Source organism: Anguilla rostrata, chromosome 2, assembly GCF_018555375.3.
Source record: "Anguilla rostrata isolate EN2019 chromosome 2, ASM1855537v3, whole genome shotgun sequence".
NCBI lineage: Eukaryota > Metazoa > Chordata > Actinopteri > Anguilliformes > Anguillidae > Anguilla > Anguilla rostrata.
This window is the reverse complement of record NC_057934.1, coordinates 4,940,371-4,958,484: the sequence shown is the minus strand read 5'-3', so window position 1 is coordinate 4,958,484 and position 18,114 is coordinate 4,940,371. Positions and strand designations below refer to the sequence as shown.

The 18,114-nt window shown below is 51.4% G+C and overlaps 1 protein-coding gene across 1 annotated transcript; it reads right to left on the bottom strand.

Moving 5' to 3' along the window:
• Positions 1-190: 190 nt before the first annotated feature.
• Positions 191-18,010, bottom strand: aftpha (aftiphilin a). The gene is made up of 11 exons (XM_064325170.1): positions 17,798-18,010; positions 11,676-12,692; positions 10,815-11,574; positions 6,833-7,017; positions 6,559-6,685; positions 6,271-6,327; positions 5,789-5,923; positions 5,448-5,508; positions 4,727-4,810; positions 2,655-2,778; positions 191-1,583 (listed from the first exon to the last, which is right to left on the bottom strand). The coding sequence occupies exons 2-11, from the start codon at positions 12,653-12,655 to the stop codon at positions 1,439-1,441; spliced, it is 2,658 nt and encodes an 885-aa protein (XP_064181240.1). The 5' UTR covers positions 12,656-12,692; positions 17,798-18,010; the 3' UTR covers positions 191-1,438.
• Between the last annotated feature and the right edge of the window lie 104 nt (positions 18,011-18,114).

The following is an 18,114-nucleotide window of genomic DNA, read 5'->3' as shown; positions in this document are numbered from 1 at the left end:
TCACATACAAAGCAAAATTAAACTTATGCAAGTTGCTTTGGACAAAAGCATCGGCAAAATATTGAAATTGTAGCATGTCCCAATATTTATGGATCTGTGCATCCGGATCACGTATAGACTCTGAATGTGGTGATCTCATATTGGACTCCGGTGCACCATCGGTCAGGGAAAAGTCAAGAGCAGCCAGTCATGTTTTTCTCTTAAATTATTTTAATTTCTTGTGTACACTAAAAGTAAATTTACACACTAAAGTCTGAAAAGAACCAGGGCATGCATATTAACCTTTTTACAGGCTCTTCAAGTCTACTGTCTTTTTCCATAGGAATTTTCCCATACATTTTACGGCCCATAGTTGTACTGTACACAGTCTGAAGCCACAGCGAACTATGATTACATCCATTTCATCTTTACAATGTGCAAAATCCTCCTTAAAACAGGTTTACAGTGGTAAAACGGGAAAGAGAAAAACATGGAGAAACGAACAACAAAAGGTGGACACAGCCAACGAAGCGAAAAGTAACCGGAAACATGGAAGCGGATATTGGTCCCTCGTTCCTTGCGATTGAGTTGATTATCACCGTCTTAAGCTCCTTCAAAAGGTAAATACTTCTAAAGCACTCTAATGTCAGTGGTTTGATCCGTAGTAAATTCCCTCCCTCCCGAACAAAACAAAAAAAAAGAATAAAACAAAAACATTTATCTGTGCCAATACAGGCGTTTTTCAGAGTCACATTGGGTTGCTTTTTCTTACGTATCAAACCCACAATCAAGACTAAACAAAAAAAAAAATTATACAATAAAGATGGAACTTGTACGCATGAAGAAATAAAGTTTAGGGTAAAATCTACAGAGAGTAAAACAAACGAGAAATTTAAAACTAAGGCAATTAACACAAGGAAACATTCCACTGGATTTCGCAGGCAGGCTGGTTTCAAGTCGTAGATATTTATAGATTTTCTCTAATTCACGTTTTTGTACTCGTGCCTTGCAAAAGACTTCAACCGGCATTATCTCACAATGACGAACATTTACACCCCCAGCACAGAAAAAAAAGTAACAATCTTCCAAAAAAAAAAAAAAAAAAAACTGAAGCACTGCTCATCCCTGATTATTTACAGATTAATTCCCCTAATATAAACAAGACTTACTTCATAGGACTTCGGTCTATAAATAAATATATGCTTTTATTTTTCATAATCACTGTTATTACACCGTCTGTGCGGAGCTTGTTTACGGACAGACAGACAGACGGACACTTCCACAGTTGTCTGTCCTACCCTTCTTCATTCAGAGGATAACGGGTGAATGAAAAACTTCATTAAAATAATATTATATTTTAAAAAAAGAACAGAATCAGACAGGGAAAATAAAGAGTGATAAAAAATGATTGAACAGATGGGAGATGGAGGTGGGAAGAGGCGGTGGGGGGGTCAGGGTGTCAGTCGGGCGAGGGGGCGGAGCATCCCAGCGGGGTCAGCGTGGTGGGGAACATCAGCACCTTGGCCTGCATGAAGGAGAGGTCCGGGAGCCCAGCGATCACCTTGGCTGCCTCCTCACTCAGGTTCTCCTCCTTCTTGGGTTTCCTGTGGGTACCGGGAGGAGGGAGGGAGGGAGAGGGAGGGCCAGAGAGGTAGAGGGAGAAAGAGGGAGATGGAGGGAGAGGGGCAGAGAAAGTGAGAGGGTGTGAAAATGGAGAAAGACATAATGAGTAATAGGTGGGGAGAGAAAGAGAGAAAGAGGGTGGGAGACAGAGTGAGGGAAGAGAAAAAGACAGAAACAGCTGTTACCCACAGACCTCCCACACGGCAGCTCCACCCCTCCTTCCCTCCCTCCCTCCCTCTCTCCCTCCCTGCCTCTGCCAGCTATCACAGATTCCACCGTGACCCGAGAGCGGGCCCCCCTGCGCCCCCCCCCCCCTCCCCAAACCTCCAGCGTTCAGCATGTCCTTATCTCACCCAGCTAGCCACCTCATCTGAATTAACAAACACCTCCCCCGTTCCCTCACACAAGCCCTGCACACTGCCAGATTCACTAATGTCTGGCTCCCCCTAGTGGTCCCCTGTGGAACTTTCCTGTGGAGAGTATTCTATCGTAGCTGGTCAGCTTGTGTACTATATGACAACTATGCACAGAGCAAGACAGTGTTTGCCTCTGGAAAAGTGGTGCATAAGTCTCCATTAACAGCAGCCCCAGGACCTCCGACAAAACACCCATTCAGGGGAAATGTACTCGGTGAATATGGGCCAAAAATATTAGTAATCTACAGAAACTTTATACAAGCTTTTACTGCAGGGCTGCCCAACCCTGTTCTTGGAGATCTTCCATCCTGTAAATTTATTTCAGCCATGATTTGGCACCCCTGAGTCCACTAATTAGCAGCCCAACAAGAACTCCAGCTGTTGAATGGGGTGCTTTTTTAGGAGTGAAAACCTACAGGATGGTATATCTCCTCAGACATGGTTGGGCAGCCCGGATTTGCAGCAAAGATTACCCTAATTTGTTTAGCTGATGACCTTATACAAGGAAGAGCAGATACCATTTGGATTATACATATTTATACATGCAGCATCAAAGTGACGTACAGCAGTTATGTTGTTAGAACTACGTTTCCCAGGATGCATTGCAAACGTGAGCATGCCGAGAGGGACGCTGACCTGGTGGAGGTGCTGGTCTTCTCCACGGTGGACATGAGTCGGGCGAAGGCGTCAGCGATGCGGCTGCCGGTGTTGCCGGTGTCCATCTTAGCGGTGGTCAGCTCGTAGAGCTCCGGGTCCACACCTTTGGCAGGCCAGAGTGGAGCGGTCAGAGACAGCACGCTCATTTAACCGCTCTAGCACACCCACTTACCCAATCCAACACACCCACTTACCCAATCCAACACACCCACTTACCCACTCCAACACACCCACTTACTCACTCCAGCACACCCACTTACCCACTCCAGCACAGCCGTTTACCTACACCAGCACACCCGCATACCCACTCCAGCACACCCGCATACCTACACCACCACACTGCTTACCCACTCCCAGCACATCCGTTTAACCCAATCCAACACACCTGCTTACCCACTCCAGCTCACCTGCTTACCCACTCCAGCACACCTGCTTACCCACTCCAGCACACCTGCTTACCCACTCCAGCACACCTGCTTACCCACTCCAGCACACACGTTTAACCCACTCCACGCCAAAACCCGCACCCATAACCCAACATGCTGATCTACAGCCAGACTCTTCAGACTACGCCACGCCACATCACATCACACACACCATGTCACGCCACGTCATGCCAACACACTGCCCCACACCGTGCTGCTGCCGGGCTCCAAAGACAGACAGCCACAGACAGACAAGCGAAAGACTCCACTGAACCACACCATGCCAGGGGAAACACACAGGTGCGACGGTAAAAGGAGAAAGCGCGAGAGATCATTACAGATACATCTTCCTGAAAATTAAACATTTATAGGTGACTGCGTTTGCAGATTGAATTGAGAACTGCGAGTCTACGGTCTCCCAAAAAACCAGTATAATTCCATTTCCTGTTCTTTTGGAACACTGAACCAGAACAGCGAACTCTGGTGGCCAAAAAATATACTAAATTGAAGCAGACCCTATATTTTACATAGAGGACTTGTTTTTATGGTTCGAATAAATTATTTTGGTAGCCCTTGTAATCTTAAAGAATGAGATTCTTATCCCTATTTTTCCCCCAGAGAAACATCTGAAAATGAGGCCTCAGTAAAAAGGTGGCCATTTTGGATGATCATTGATCATTTATTTCACAATAACTACTTGCTGTCTGGAGCAGATAGGTAAGGAGTATGTGTGTTAAAAATGAAGGGATTCTGAGGAACAGTCCTGACATCCTAGCCCATTTCCTGAGGAATGACTCAATCACTCTCCCTGCACAAACTCCATCTTTGCTTTGGTTCGTAAATTTCAAGACCTTTGCTTCAGAATAACTACACCGGGCTGCCTTCAGACAAAAAATGGTGGAAACTATTCCACAGAGAAAGGTGGCGTATGGATTTTCTAATCAGACGAATCAAGAAGAGAAATGAAACTGTGCCGCCAGGGACCCTAGTCCAATACTTACACACACAATACAATCATAGCGCTTCTGTTTGACCAGACTACCTTTGAAGACCCTCATGGATCACTGTGTGATTGATAAACTACTCAGCTCTACTGTGATTGGACAAAAGGCTAAATGACACACAAATGAGTGGAGCCTCAATTGATTTGTGGCCGTAGGCAACCAGCTATTCAAATCTGGCCTAAATTATGGGGACGGAATTTACTCGGTTATTTAAGAGTGATGGCATTTCCATTCATTTGAAACTGTACCCCGTGACACATTAATTGGGACACCCCTGCTGTTAAAAGTCACTCCATCAACCGGGCGATCCGAAAACACGCAGTGTTAGACTACAGAGGACAGCTAAGACAGGACAGACCCTGACATCACTTCCTGTGAGCTCCACAGCCTCCCCAGGTCAGTTTAATTACTTGATAAACTTCCAATCAGTCGAGTATCCTTATACAACGTTAAAAATGAAAGGTGCAGATTAATGCCCGGTCAGGAAGAATCAGCGATGGGTTCTTCATCCTCTGGGGAGGCCGTGCCAGCGTCACAGGAAGCGACGGCCGACAGGGGGCCCTTCCGCAAAACAGGAAGTGGCAGACAGGAAGTGGGTGGGTGGGGCCACACGCTCGCTGACCTGGGATAGAGGTGGCGCTGCTAGAGCTAGAGTCGTCCACAGGTCCAAAGAAATCGAGGTTGAGCAGACAGGAGCCTCCGCTGGCTGGAGGGTGTAACAGCGGGCGGACAGACGGCGGGGGGTGGGGGGTGGGGGGCAGAGGGGGGGGGGGGGCAGGGGGAGGGGTTACGCGTGGAAGAAGCAGGGGAAAGAGACGCATTTTACACACGCAGCTTCTCTTATTAGTACAGGAGAACACACAAGAGCTGACCGATGGTTAATGAGGAAGAGAAGAACGTCTCTAAAGAGCAAAAGAATCGGTTAGTGCTGCCAGACAGAATCGGTCGCAGGAGAATTTCCACACATACAGAGATAACGTGATTCGGTTCCTTGGGTTCATTCGTGGTTTAGGTTCAGATCATTAACGGGAAGCGGTGCCGATCCCAACCATGGTAAAAACGGTGATGACACCGGGGAAGGCCACCGTTATTAAAACGGAAGTTCCTGTAAGGTTCGTTAGCGTATCACAGCTCCGTTTCCCTTTAATGGAACAAAGATCATCACACAGAGAACAAAGATGGTGCTCTAATATGCGGGGGCTGAAATGAGATAACCCAGCTTTCTGTCAGGTGATGGCACCTTGTTACACCTTTTACCTGAGGAATAAGTGAGCACATATAATTACAGAGACACAGACCCTCCCATCTGGGACTGGGACTGGCTCCACCATAGAGGCACGTACCATCGAGAGGGTTCGTAAGGCCACTGCTGCTCCAGTCAAACTGGACAGGCGGGAGCGCCTCCTGGTGGGGGGGGGAGAACAAACAGCAACAACAAAAAAAGCGTGAGGCCCAAACCCAGGCAAGGTATCCGCCAAACTGCAGGTCCATTAAATGCACAAAGCCACCTCGTGCGAGCAGTGTAGACTGGGCCTGAAGCACAGCCTCTGCCTCGCCCGCTAAGGTGAGATACGGTACAGCGCACGGACACACGCGAGCGCCGCTTAGCGTTTAACGGACACGCGCGGGGCCCAATCCGCCGAGCCGCGAGAGAGAGACGCCGCCGCTGCCGCGGCGCGCTCACCTGGCCGGGGTCCGGCGAGCTCATCTCGCTCATCTCCGGGGACGGCAGCGGCGGGGGCGGGGCTTGTGCTATGGAGGCGATCTTCTCCGCGGCGGAGATGGGCTTCACCGGCTCTTTGGTGGGCTCCAGCATGCCCTGCAAAAAACCGCACCCGGGAGAGAGAGAGAGAGAGAGTGTGAGGGAGGGAGAGAGAGAGAGTGTGAGGGAGGGAGAAAGCGAGGGAGGACGGAGAGAGAGAGAAAAGGTGGGGGAGGATGGGGGAGGGTGTGAAGAAAGGGGTGGGACAGTGGGAAGAGGAGAAAGTGTGAGGGAGGGAAAAAGTGTGGGAGGACAGAGAGAGAAAAGAACAAGAGGGAGAAAGAGAGAGTGTGAGAGAAAGTGCACAGACAGTGGAAACTTGGGGAAAGAGCTGGCACATGCGTTACAGGTACTGACAGCCTGACACCCCTACACTCTCCACACACACACACACACACACTCACCAGGCTTGCTGCGTACATGGGCACTATAACCGGCTGCTTCTTCTGCCCTGTGAAGAGCTGAGAGAGAGGGAGAGAGAGAGGGAGAGAGGGAGGGAGAGAGAGCAAGAGACAGACAGAAAATAAAATGGTGATGCATAATAATCAGTACAGACAGTAATGTATTATTACTGTTATTTATTTCCTAATTTAGGCATGCCTATATGTACACACATGTATCATGGTTGCTATGTATGCACAGCACAGTTGTGGTTAATGGTGTTATATGTCATACTCTGGGTCATAACTCACGATGTTGCGGGTGTCGATGCCCAGCGAGCATAGCAGGGCCTTGTTGCTGTGGGAACCGCCCCACTGGTACCTCAGCCCCAGTGCATCATGGATCTCCAGCAGCTGCCGCCACACTCTGCCCAGGTCCCTGCACGAACGACAGCGCAGCGCGGTCACGTGACCCGACAGTCGCCATGACCACAGACCGCGGCCACTTCCCATTGACAAAGTGGGCTACGGCTGTTATGCTAACAAAGAGGCCTCCTGTTCAGGGTAATAACGGAGGCAGACTCACTCGTGGGGTGCAGGGGTGTCCTTCCCCGCCTCCCCTCCCTCCTCCGCCTCCTCCTCGTCCTCCTCAGGCCGGCTCGGGGGGTCCAGGAGGACCCTCAGGGTGAGCACCTCCGCGCCATACTCTGGGGTGGGCGTGTCCGGGAAGGAGGTGTGGAAGAGCCGCTCCAGCCTGCAGGCCAGCGACACCTGGAGGGGGGGCAGAGACGGGGCGGGGGGGGCTGTCAATGCAATTCTTTAACTGAGAAACATTTTTCAGGCACAAAGTTGGCATCTAACGTGCTGCAAACGCAAACACAGCGCTAAGCTAACCAATCCATCTGTTAGGGAGGCTAACCAGAGTGATGAGGACCATGTGACCCCCCCTCCCCACCATGGACCCACTCGGGATTTGTACACATATTGGGGGGGGGTAAATATCAAAACACCTTTTTAAATTTTCAATTTAAGTTCCATGTTGTACCGTTAAACTCATTTTGGGAGAATTCCATAGCGTGCAGACGATCTCTTTCATTCATGAATTTCAGACCGTAACGGTAACAAATGTAAAGCCTCTCACAGTGAACCAAAAGAGGAAGCGCTCGAAACGAGCAGGCAATTAAGGAATTACCCAGAACGCAACTGTGCTTCAGTCTGTCGTGAAACAAACAGCGCCGACAGCGAAACGCCTCTCTGGCGAGAGGGGAGAGAGAGAGGGGGAAACGGTAAATAATTCACAGAGAACACAGAGCCAGACCCAGAGCCCGGGACAGGAGGAGAACAGCGAGACACAGACCAGCCAGGAGCCACTTCCTGCGGGAGCACGGCGGAAACTGGAACATTAGGCCAGGACTTCGGCTGCAACGAGAGGGGAGAGGGGGTCCAAAAGGTCCCAGGATGAGAGAGGGGGGTCCTGGAAGGGAAGGTGGGGGTCTCGGAAAGGGGAGAAGGTCTCCTGGGCTGCTGGCAGGGAGGATCGTGAGGATGGTTCGCGGGTGCACCGGAGACAGTCTGGCGGTGCTGAGCGAACCCAGCCCCTCAGGGGTCTGATAACGGGTACGGGCCCCGCCTTCCAAAACCAGCCATCCAAATGCATCCCGGTTAAACCGCGCTTTTTAAACACACCGGCACAGAGGGCAGCACCCACGGCTGCTCCGCTCCCGTTCCTCCATCTGCTCTTCAACAACACCGGCTGCTCTCTCACACCTGCCGCACACCTCTCCCACACTCCCGCCTGCTTCCCGCCCGCACACTCTGGGGCTGCGCGTGAGGAGACCAGCACCACAGGTCTGTTTTCCTCCTGAGGATCGTGGCTGAATGGCGGGCTGCTGGCGTGTTTATGGTGTCCTCACCTCACCTGACTCCCTGATGAACAGCTCTGTTTACTCTTTATTAATAACTCCTGTGTGGGTGACCAGCACCCACGACATGGACACACACACACCAGGAGGATTCTGGGAAAGAGAGGGAAATGCAGACGAGCCAAACATGCATGCGCCCGTGCACACGCACACACACACACGCACGCATATGCAGATGCACATACACACACACTCACTATTATAAAAAAAAATAACCCCTGAATTATCTGCTTGAATTACAGGCCGTAAATTATGCTTTGAAAGATAGCGGGCACAACAGTTTCGTTATACTCGTGAAACCAAGGAGAAAACTGACCAAACCACACAGCACATACTCTTCACTGTGAGTCTGTTGCCATGACTACAGTATGGTTCCACACAGGACATAAAGTGATTAAGCTGTTGCGGATTTAACCAGTAGGGGGCGCCAACTACACAAACCTAAAAAAATAAAGATTCCCGTTTCTGAGATGAAGCAAACACGAAAGCAGTAAAAAAAAAAAAAACCTCCTCTTCTTCCATTTGTAAAAACACAGCGAGATGGCCCTAGGACCCACACACACAACCAGTTTATCCACACATCATGCAACCACGAACAAAAGCTCCATTCACACAGGATTTGTTTCCCCGGGGTCCCCAGGGTACAACGGACCCCAGGACCATCTCAGCTTCTGGAACCTTCCGCCCCCAGCTGCCCTTTCACCCATATAAGCACTCTACATGTGACAGGGGCTGTGTGTGACAGGGGCTGTGCGTCAGGCTCAGTTCTGCAGGCAGGCCGTGTTCTTCTCATGACATCACACAACTCCCTTACGCCTTTGGTGTGTCATTTGCGTCGAACACATCGGCGTTAATCGCTGATGTGTGGAGAGCGTTCTGGCGCAAAATGGCTGCCGTGCATCACCCAGGTGGGTGCTGCACATTGGCGGTGGGTGAGGTGAGTTCCCACTCATCGCTGTGAAGCACTTTTTTGTGCGTCTGGAACGGTGCTATATAAATGCAACGTTCCATTTGCTGAACAGCGTATGCCAGGTTCATGCTGAATCTTTAACATACACCTGAACATGAATTCCCAAAACATCCTTCTTGACCGCTGATTATTAACAAACGCAGACAGCTGTGGCTCCCAACCCGTGGGACACCTCCCCCCGCTGGGGTCTCATGACAAGATGGATCGTGTGTGCTGTGCATCTCACCGTATCAGACTTACATCTTTTATTATAACGCTACTGCAGGTTCCTTCTGTTCCAAGCTCCAGTTCCCAGAAAGTGGGAAAGGGGGCGACATAGCTCAGGAGGTAAGACCGATTGTCTGGCAGTCGGAGGGTTGCCGGTTCAAACCCCACCCTGGGCATGTCGAAGTGTCCTTGAGCAATACGCCTAACCCCTAACTGCTCTGGCGAATGAGAGGCATCAACTGTAAAGCGCTTTGGATAAAAGCGCTAGTCTGGGAGCCGGCGCATTGGAGAACGGAGACGCATTAAACGTCTGCGCCGTCTGGAACACTAGCAGGAACACAGCGATCGCGCTTCCCCGCTATTTATAGCGGCCGTTGCGAACGAACTAGACAGGGGCGGGAGCCAATGAGCTGCGAGAGAGGCGAGCACCGCCTAACAATGGGAGGGAGAGTGCTGACAGGTGAATGTCCCACAATCCCCCGGGGCTGGCACACAACACAGACGCTTGGCGTTTCTCTCTCTTCTCTTGGCTCCCTTTTTCATCAAAATTCAGCCACGGTAAAAAAAAAAAAAAGGCCCTTTTCAGTCGATTATCTCCAAGCGCTAATGCCCCCAATCGCTGTCAGGGGGGCGGGCTCTCCCTTTAGCTACGGCGCGTGCGATAACCTCGACCGTGAGGTCTAGGGATGCGAAGTCAGGACACCGCTCTGCCTGAGCAAGAGAAACCACTCCACCGGTTTCAAATGGGGGGAAAAAAAACTCTGATACCTTTAAAGGAATAAATCAATGGCTTTGAGCAGGCTTCAGACTCCTAATCGCCCACCATTAGAGAAACCCAGAAACCGATTCATGCGGTCGCTACGATTCAGCTGGACTTCAAAGGGCCCATCACCGTGGGCAACTGCGAGGAAACGGAAGAGGACACGTCCCTATTGGTCAGAAATATGGACGGATAATGAGCAAACTGACTTGAACATGGAGTAATTTTAAAAAACAATGACATGACTCAGAACACTTCATATCATCAGTGAGAGTCAGGCTCTCCACATCTGAGAGAAATGTGGAGAAACAGAGACGGGGGGCAGGGTCCTTTCAGTCCAAAGTCTGATCGAGCTCGTGAAAAACACGAACACTGCAGAACCGGCTGAGCTTTCCTGTCAGCAGGTCTCCCTACAGGAGGCTCCGTCACGCTCGGGCTGGGCGGGGCGGGGCGGGCGGGGCGGGGGAGGGGCCGCGGGGGCTCATTCCGGCTCCAGCCCGGATTAGAGACGTTAGGGACGACCTGCGCTTGTTTATTCAGGGCGGGGCGTCCCGTTGGTTCACATTCCAAGGGGAGTGCTGGCGGGAGGAGGCGCTGGAGCGTGGGTAATTCAGGCTGCCGCGTCAGAGCGGAGTGCTCACCGCGCAAACACACCGCACGCCGCCGGGTCCCACGCATTCCGAAACGCGGAGCGCTCGCACACACTTACCGACAGGCTGTCTCTCCTGCAGGTCTGGGAGCCGTCAGCAGGGGGCGCTGTGATGGGCGCGCTGTCCTGAAGCCGTGCCTGGCCCTCTGAAGGGGCGGCGCCCTGCTCCTCCCCGAACGCGGCCCAGGAGGAGGAGTCCTCGTCCGCGCCCGCGTCCTGGTCCTCGAAGGCGCTCCACCCGGACGCGGGACCCGAGTGGGGACCGGCGCCCGCGGGGGCCACGCTGAAGTCCGCGAAGCTGTCGCTGCCGGGGAACTCCGCGAACCCCTCCGCGCCGACCGATCCCTCGCCCGCCCCGTCCTCCTGCGGGGCGCTGAAGTCCCCAAAGTCGCCCTCGTCCTCCCCGGAGTCCCTGGCCGAATCTGCCGACTCGGCGGGCTGCTCAGACTCAGTCCGGTCAAAGTCGGCGAAACCCGGACCGCTGACGGAGCTGGCGTCGCCAAAGTCGCCGAAATCCTCCTCCTCCTCCTCCGTGGGCCAGCTGGGGTCGGCGGGCGTGAGCGTCTCCTCCTCGGGACACGCCGAAGGGGCGAGGCCCGGCACGCTGAAGTCCCCGAAATCCTCCGTCCCATCGGGGGACACCGCCTGGCAGAAGGACGCGAAGCTCTCGCTGACCGACACGCCCACCTCGTTCTCCGCCCCCTTCCCGCCCGAAACCCCGTCATCATAGCCTGTAGACCCCGTCTCTCCATCGCACCCGCCTGACTCCTCCCCCTCCTGCTCCCTCTCCCCCTCCTCCTCCCTCTCCTCCACCCCCTCCCTATCCCCCTCCTCCTCCCTCTCCTCCACCCCCTCCCCCTCCCCCTCCCCCTCCCCTCCCCTCCATCTCCCCCTCCATCCTCCCCTCCTCTCCTCCTCCCCCCCTCCTCCTCCTCTACCCGCCCGTTCCCGTTCTGGATGACTGGCGCCCCGCTCTGCTCTGATACCTCCGCGGGGTCCGGGGTCCGCTCGCTAAAAGAGTCCGCGTCCCTCCGCTCAGTCTCCTCGTCCGAGAGGGAGCCCCTGTCCCCGTTGCTAAGGGTCTCCGTGACGACCGCGGGGACGTCAGCGGCGTCGGGCCGCGGGGAGTGAGAGTCTCTGACGCCGTTCTCCTCCGCGACAGACTCCGCCTCCCCCGGGTCCGACCGCTCGTCGCCGACACCGTCGGCCAATCGCTTCCCTTCGTCTGCCCGCTCCCCGCCCGCGGCCCGCTCCGACCCAGCGTCTCTAGGCGCGCCGGCACCGCCAAAGGCGGAAAAGTCCTCAAACTCGTCCTCGGTGTTGGGAGGGGAGGAGTCCGGCGTGGAGGGGGCGGTCCCTTTGTTCGCGGGGTGATCGGGGGACGGGCAGGAGGGCCCGTCCTCTCCGTCGAAGGCCACGAAGCCGTTAGTGAGAACCTCGTCCACGGCGAAGCCGCCGTTGCAGCTGTGGGCGTCGGCCTTGGTCCGACCGCCGCCCGGCTCGGGTTCGGACGAGTTCGAGTGAGCGCCGCGCGGGGCGTGGTCCGCCGGCCTTTTCAGCTCCTCGCCGCTGACCGTTTTCACGGCGGGTCGGCCTTCCGGGCCGCCGCTCGAGTCTGCCCCCTGGGGGTCGGAGGCGGGAAACGCAGGGAAGCCCCCCGAGGGGCCCCTGCCGGCGGGCCCCGGGCCCAGCTCGGCGAAGGGGCTGGGGGGCGAGGTGTCGGCCGCCGTGGCCGTCTGGGCCGGCCCGAAGACGGGCGGCGTGTCGAACTCGGTGAAGCTGACGCTGGACGGCACGCCCGAGAAGGCCCCGAAGTCGCCGAAGTCGTCGTCGTCGTCCTCGGCGCCGTCGTCCAGCGGGGGCGGGGAGGAGGAGTACATGCGGATCACGTCGGGCTCCATGGTCCCGCGGCGGTCTCTCCCGGCCTCGCGCTCACACCTGCGGGGGAACGAGACGCGCGTCAGTCAAACCGCACTCCGTGACCTACGACCCCCACACTCACTGCCCAAGCCACCAATAGGGCGGCTTGTGCACTGTGATGCAATGAAACGCTTAAATATGAAAATATATGTTTACTGTTAAAAGCCTGAATCGTGTCCTTCCACACTCTCTGATTGGCTACGGGATTTAAAGGCTTTTTTTTATGAATGATTAAAAATTAGATCATTTCGTACAAACGAGGGAATGATCTAAATGCCATTATTTAAATGACCCATGTAAAGTAGGAAGCCTATGTATGTAGTTGGTTTGAAAGGAAGTGAAACAGAATACTGGCTATGGTTCAGCAGCAGCCCAGCATACCAATTACCTGAGCAGGCTACTTCCTTTAGCTTAGCCTTGTTACATGATGCTTTTGAACTGGTTTCTCAGTTATCGCATATCACAGAAAATACCAGATGATGGCTGGACTTTCGTTTCAGATCAAATCTGCACAGGACTGTCAAAGCCAAACAGGATCAAAGGAACAAATTCAAAAACCACAGCTCTGTACTGTACTCAAAGCTCATAACATTTCTAAGAGAGCAATTCTAGCAGTCCAAACTTATAAGTCACATGATAAGGTCCAGGAAGTTGAGCGAAGCAACTCATTGCTCCACTTCTGGTGGCACTAGTGTGCGCGGCCAGCTACAGAAACAGGAACTTCAGGATTGAACCAGTTCCGCAACATGAGTCAGGACCTTCAGATAAAATCTGACGCTTACGTTAATCTAGAGCCAATCAAACCGCACACCACATTAATCTAGAATCAATTAATCCACGCACCACATTATTCAACACTAAAGATAACCGTACACCACATTAATCTAGAGCCAATCAAACTGCACACCACATTAATCTAGAGCCAATCAAACATCGGACCGCATGAATCAAGAACCAATCAAACAGCAGACCGCATTGATCTGGAGCCAATCAAACCGCACACCACATTAATCTAGAACCAATCAAACCATACACCGCATACGGCAAAACGATACCAAAATGAACATCTTTAACACCACAGAGCAGCCGGCGGCCGTGGCTACTATTCTGCTTTCACCCGGAATATAACAGGAGGCCCTGGGATTTAAAGCACCGGAACCGCTGTCTGAAAGCACTTCGGACCTTCTGACCTGCAGCAGAACCCGAGCTGGAAGATTTACTCTCAGGCAGTCAGCAGACAGCCTTCTGCAGAATGATTTGAATGACGTAAACTTTTTTTTTTTTTTTTTTACACATACAATCCATTTGTACAGCTGGATATTTACTGTAGTAATGCAGGTTAAGCACCTTGCTCAAAGGGTGCAATGGCAACGAGCCGGCCGGGAATGGAACCCACAACCTCCCGGCTGCAAGTCCGGTTCCCAACGCTGCTATACTATACTGCCACCCAGACAGACACCTTGTGTCTGAAAAGTAGCGGGCTTTTGCAAATTCTCAATGCGTTTCATAAGCGAACCCCAGGCTGTCGTGTTCTCTGCTGCGGTGAAAAAAAAAGATAATAGTGGGTTGAGGTGCGAACGAGTAGGCCATGACTAGCAGCCAAGCTACGCGCCTGTGTGTCACAGCCAAGGCGCCGTCTGAAGGCCATCGAGTCCAGAAACGTCCTGTATCCTGGTACGACCCAGCAATAATGACTACGATGGAGAAGAACAAAAAAATAATAAAACATGTCAACGCTAAAAGTGAAGAGGGGCAGGCAAGACCCGGAGAGAGGAATAAAACCCACACCCTGTGAGGGTCGTTAAGACAAATCAATCTCGACGAGACCTTTTAAAACACACACACACACACACACACACACACCGAGCCGACATTCCGGAGGTGACCTTTTATTTTCTACCGAGCTGACAAATGGCTAACCGAGCTGATCCAGGAACAGGAGAGGGGACCTTTATTAATGAACCCCGCTTTCTGAAGAACCCCGGAATGTTACACCGTGTTCTACCAAAAGGTGGGTTTTTGGGGGCGGTGCCTTGCGCTTACTTTTTTTGCACAAAACGGTCAGGTGTGTGACTGAGGTGAAATGACTAAGAATTGTGCTGCTCAGTGGGCCTGGGGGCTGTTGTTCTGGAGAAGCCAGTCTCAGACACATAATTAGGCATAACTAATATATATAATAATTAAGGTGCACACGTGACCGAACTCCAGGCCAGCCACAAACCCACTTTTTGCACACCAAAAAAAGAATAGGGGTCCCCAAAATTAAACTACCTTCTGTATGTGATCAAAGCTCAAATTAAAAGCCCTGAGCCCCTCAGAGCCGGGGACCGGACGGATCGTTTTCCATTAGAGAGTAATTAAGTGATAATGGGGCTGGTGCAGCGCTGGAGTGGCAACACCTGGAGACGGGGGCCATGTTCGCCAGGAGCGGAGCAGGGGACTGTGGGAGGAAATGAGGTCGGTGAACAATCAATGTGGCGTTCCCTTTTTCCTCAGCGAAGCGGAGGAGCTATCAAGCGGCGAAAGCCCAGATGCAGGGGGGGGTGTGGGGGTGTGGGGGTGTGGGGCGAGTGTCACAGCTGAACTTTCTCCTCGCTTCCTGTTTACCGCTGGCCGACAACAGGCGCCGTAATTGCTGGAGCGGCTCGTGCCGCGTTTCTGCCAATCACCACGTGCGACTGCCAAATGCAAAAACCCTCCTTACGCTCTCTGCGATCACGTTTCCCCCGCACGGCCTGGACCTACCACCACCCTCCTGCCACACAGTGCCGTACAGGAGATCCCTCCCTGTTTCACACGGCGTTTTCCACATCCACACAAAGCGAGCAGGAGTGGAAGAGGCCTTTTCAGCGACCATTGAATTCCTCGTGCGTCTTGGTATCTTCACAAGCAGATGCAAAACCAGACACAGATCATTACATTACATTACATTACACTACAGACACTTAGCGGACACTCTTATCCAGAGCGGTGTACAGTAGTAAATACGATCGTATCTCGATACGGCTGTCCCCAAAGAGCTTTAAACACTGACGCTTACTGCCAACACAGAGAATTAGTCAAACGTGAGCGCATAGTGGGCACCATTCAGACATCAGCGTGTTATCACCAGCCACAGTGGAAAGAAGTGCTTGCCAAAATAATGTGTAAACACTGCACTGTTAGAGGTCAGCTAATTGTCATGCTTCAGGAGAACAATAAATGTTATAGCTTCGACCCGTTTACAACTATGACCTTGCACACAAATTATTATTATGGGATTAGAATTAGTTTGTCATGCATTTATAAGTGCAGAGTTTATTGAAAGTCTTTTATTCCAGCAAGTTAATTCCATTAACTTCCAACACCTGTTCTACGGCTATACCTGGCTGGAAGCCAAAAACGACCCACCTTTCAACAGCCGCCAGGTAATGCGTTATCCAATGGGAAAGCAGCACGGCTGGCTATGACACTTCAGTTCACAAATCTGTAATGTTACGAGACCAGCAACCTGTAAGAAGTTCTACAAAGCAACACTTTGCAAATGCAAGATTGAAGAAGGATGCCTTTGTCTCGGCTAAGGTGTGTCCTTTGTCGCGGCTCAAGGAGTTAAAACCTAGCCTAACGCGAGTTGGGGGAGTCAATGTGCAAACAAGAACCCCGGTGAGTGCTGTTTGCAGACTGCCCTACGTGAGCCCTGACGGTTAACAAATTAAAACAATAGCAAAATACATTATTTACATAATACATAATAATGTAAAAATTCCAGAAAGTTTTAAGATTTCCCACATTTTGTGTTTATCGAAAGTGTAAGCACGCAGTAAATTGAAGCCTACATTCTTTTTTCACTCAATTCTGAAAATTTCGACTGCCTTCTTTCAACTGAGAAGACCGTGTTAAATAATGCAAATGAACACACGTATGAAAGAAGTGACCACGTAAGGTTCTTTTATCTCGATAAAAGGCGAGCCCAAACACCTGTTTCCATATCCACACACATACACATTTACCTGGAAGGTAATAGTGTACCCTATCATCAACAAACAATATTATTTTACTTTTCATTACGCAAAACATGACATGACTCTACTTCACAAAATAGGCGAGGCTACCTACAAAGCTATTCAAATTACTCAGCGTGCAAATTTCTATATTGCTTCAAGCGGTTTCATATAAAAAGACTCTGGCCATTTCCGTAAAACGACGATGCAAAATAGCAGCTTTGCATACATTATTATGCACAGGAACACGCTGTATGAAATCAAATATATCCCGTAGTGTTATCTTCAAGTCTTAAATTATTCAAAATTGTGGATTTATTTTTAGCTAGCTTTCTTTTAGGCTAGCCACCTAGGCGGTAGAAGCTTCGTACCTTTCCCGAGTCGCATCAAAGCTAAGCTACTGACTTGGCATTCACTTGCTACAACTGTGTTTAGCTAACTTAGCTTGTTCGCCAGCCAGTAACATAACAAGCCTGGAAGCTAACTTAGTTCGTAAGTTAAGTCAGCCGGTTGGTTAGCATGTTAACCCTTAAATTCTTATTTTAAACCCCAACGTCTATATAGTATTCGTCAGCTGGCTGACTTGTTAAGCTAACTAGCTAGCCTGCTGTCGAGCTACAGTAATATTACAGCTCATGTCGATTCGGTGACAGCTGTCATATGGTATCATTTCGCAGTGTTCATGCAAACCGAAGTGAACGCTGTGATATAAGAAACATTTTCAAATCGTAGATAAATGGGAAACTGGCTCTGTTAAACCTTTCAAAACTATCAACAATGAAAAACACAAAAGCGGAAGCAGGTGCGACTTAGTCTGGCTAGCAAGCTAACGCTAGCTGTCTTAGAATAGGGCCTAACCTGGATGGGAAATGTAGGGACTAGCGTCAGTTTATGACGGCAGACAACGTTTGAAGAAAGTCAGTGCAGACTAGGATAAGGCCAGTCCTGAAATGAAATCTAAACTCCAAGCAGAGAAGGCTGTCTTTCATTTTTAATGAGATTCTTCAGGTCAGATTTCGCCAAAGGCTACTCCCTCCCTATCCAGCTCGCAACCTAGCTACCCCTCCGTTAGCTAACGCAACTCGCAGGCTAGCTATCTACCCTGCCAAGGCTGACAGTACACAAAGAAACATTTTAGCTTACCTTCAGACCAAGAAGGTTCATTCTCGTTGTTCAGGTGCAGTTGACATCCGTCACAATCAGAAGTGGGGAAAGGGAGGTTACAGAATTTACTGTACTTGAGTTAAGTCTAGATAAATGAAGGTTAAAACAACCGGCTTGAATTCGCTCAGTCCTCCCCCTGTACCTCGGAGTCTCCGTCCCTTACCCAGCATGCAACACTTTCACAATGTCTCTGGGACTTAAAAACGTCACTTCCGGCTGGAGCAGGTTGTTGTTTACCAGGCGCTCCAGGACAACAGAGAGACATGCCATTTAGTGTTTGACATCATTATCTGTTT

Bases quoted from the DNA above. Each gene is read 5' to 3' on its own strand.
- aftpha (XM_064325170.1), bottom strand. From the start codon at position 12,655: ATGGAGCCCGACGTGATCCGCATGTACTCCTCCTCCCCGCCCCCGCTG. The intron at 7,018-10,814 runs GTAAGTGTGTGC...CCCCCCCTCCAG, and splicing joins GCAGGAGAGACAGCCTGTCG to GTGTCGCTGGCCTGCAGGCT. The intron at 2,779-4,726 runs GTCAGCGAGCGT...GGCCTGCCAAAG, and splicing joins CAGCGCCACCTCTATCCCAG to GTGTGGACCCGGAGCTCTAC.